The sequence below is a fragment of the Rhipicephalus microplus genome, chromosome 7 (assembly GCF_043290135.1).
Source record: "Rhipicephalus microplus isolate Deutch F79 chromosome 7, USDA_Rmic, whole genome shotgun sequence".
In the NCBI taxonomy this organism is placed as follows: domain Eukaryota; kingdom Metazoa; phylum Arthropoda; class Arachnida; order Ixodida; family Ixodidae; genus Rhipicephalus; species Rhipicephalus microplus.
In genome coordinates, this window is record NC_134706.1 from 117,397,174 (window position 1) to 117,399,463 (window position 2,290).

At 42.4% G+C, this 2,290-nt stretch overlaps 1 protein-coding gene across 1 annotated transcript; it reads left to right on the forward strand.

Annotated features, from left to right (window-relative positions):
* The first annotated feature begins 223 nt into the window (after positions 1–223).
* LOC142767050 (uncharacterized) lies at positions 224–1,332 on the forward strand. The gene is made up of 2 exons (XM_075868272.1): positions 224–416; positions 822–1,332. Exons 1-2 carry the CDS (start codon positions 371–373, stop codon positions 1,301–1,303), a joined length of 528 nt encoding a protein of 175 aa, XP_075724387.1. The 5' UTR covers positions 224–370; the 3' UTR covers positions 1,304–1,332.
* The last annotated feature ends 958 nt before the right edge of the window (positions 1,333–2,290 follow it).

The following is a 2,290-nucleotide window of genomic DNA, read 5'->3' on the forward strand; positions in this document are numbered from 1 at the left end:
TATCTATCTATCTATCTATCTATCTATCTATCTATCTATCTATCTATCTATCTATCTATCTATCTATCTATCTATCTATCTATCTATCTATCTATCTATCTATCTATCTATCTATCTATCTATCTATCTATCTATCTATCTAATTTAGCCGCTTACGTTTGGGTTCTCTCATGGGCGCTCCCTTAACTCTTTTTGGCACAGTGGTTACCTACGGTGACCACCCTTTCAACATTTTTTAGCAGCGACATCTAGGGGTTGAGCGAGCAAAGAAGTGTTTGCTTTTCCCTTTTAACTTTGCTGAAGATGCGGAAGATGGCGCTAGTTATCCAGGGGGCGTTTTTTCCCGCCAAGAAAAAGTTTTGCAACAAGCATGCCGTTTCCCGCGCTGGACCCTGAAAGATTCTACGGGCGCAAAGGTATGTGAGCCTGCACGTGAACTTTTTTTGGTGTAACATGCAGCGGGAGGGTATTTATTACTGGCTGTACTAGTAAAAATGCGCTGCGGATCAGTTTCGTTCTGTACAGCGACTTTATTCAGGGTGGTTACCTACGCTGACCACCGTGCATGAAAGGGCTACGGCAGGCCCGTAGGCCGGGGGGGGGTCTGGCTGAAGGCCCCCCCCCCCCCGAGATTCTGATGGAGGGGGGTGTTTTACCGAAAAAAAAATGTTAAAGATAGGTGTTTTTCAAGGCTTTCAGCAAGTACCCCCCTCCTCCGAGAAAAATTCCTGGCTACGGGTCTGTACGGGAGGGGAGGGGGGTCTCTGACTGGGTGAAGAAAATTCGAAATAGAATAATTTTTTTCAATACGTTTCTTTCAGTTCAATATCAAGATATTCCGTCCGACAATGACAGCTATGCTGGAGGCGACAGCTCAAGTGACGGCGAATTTGTGCCGGAAGAGGATAACCACAATCACTCTCCCGAAGAACAATCCGTGACGCCGCAAGTAACTGAATGCGTCAGTGACTCATCGGACTCCGAAAGAGATGAGGAAACTACCCTCCCACTCCAAAAGGTTCCCGTGTGGAGCACTAAGTATCGGATGTCTCCACCGCTAATATTTTCACATGACTGCGGACTTCCACCTGACATACTCGCCATCAACAATATTACCCCATTTGGCGTTTTTAGTCTTTTGTGGACGCCTGAGTGGATTGAGAAGATTGTTTTTGAGACGAATCTATACGCACAGCAAGAAAACAAGCGCTACGTTCCTACAACGGACAAAGAAATGCGTGCATTTTTGGGCCTCAATTTGTTGATGGGATTGAAAAGGAGTCCCAGCTATCGCGACTACTAGAGCAGCGCACCTGATTTGAATGACCCCTTCATTTCAAAAGTCATGACTGTGAACCGATTTGGATGGCTGTTGTTGTTGTTGTTGTTGCCCCTTCGCACTGGCACATACCCACTATGGGGGATTGGCCATGAAATCTAGAAGTATCCTATATGAGATATATTAAAAGGTTTATCCTTAATGAAAAAACTAATGATGTAATAGAAAATAATAATTAACTAAAAAGGAATATTAAACTAAACAAATAATTGAAGATTGAATCAAGAAGAGAAAAGGTGAGGTAATACTACAGTGGAAGACAGAAATTTTGAGTAGACCAGACAATCGAGCTTATCTCACCCGGTCACAATCAAATGAATATGCAAATTTCATTCAAAATTAGACAAGTGTCTTCAGAAATATATTTAAGCAGGCATTATTATGACATGCGCTTTGATTCTCGAATGAAATTGCATACAGCATCGAATACGCTCCTGTGGCAATGTCCCAAGCTAAAGGCACCGAAACTTAGAACATTATCTGCAGTTAAATTTAAACCTACTGCTTGAAACGGAACAATTAAAAGTCTTTTCCTAATTAATGAATAGTTTTTACATGTTATAAAGTAATGCTCTATTGTTTCCGTTTCTTCACAGAATGGACACAGGGGGGATATCGCCAGACCAGCTCTGTGCAAGTAAAAGTTTAATGGAGGGACACGACATCGAAATTTGGTTAAAATAACTTCTAACTTTTTAGATTGACTCCACTGAGGTTTCCAGGGGTATGTTAGGTGCTGATAGTCCGTATATTTAGTAATATTTTCCATAATATCCGTATAAATAGCCCATTTTCTATATCTGATCGACACTATGTGTTCCGATTCTGGTAGTACCGAGATCACAGGGCCATCAAGTGTGGCTCGAGATAGTGAATCGGCTATTTCATTCAACCGTATGCCACAGTGTCCCGGGACCCAGACTAACTTCAGGAACTTCACATGAGGTGGAA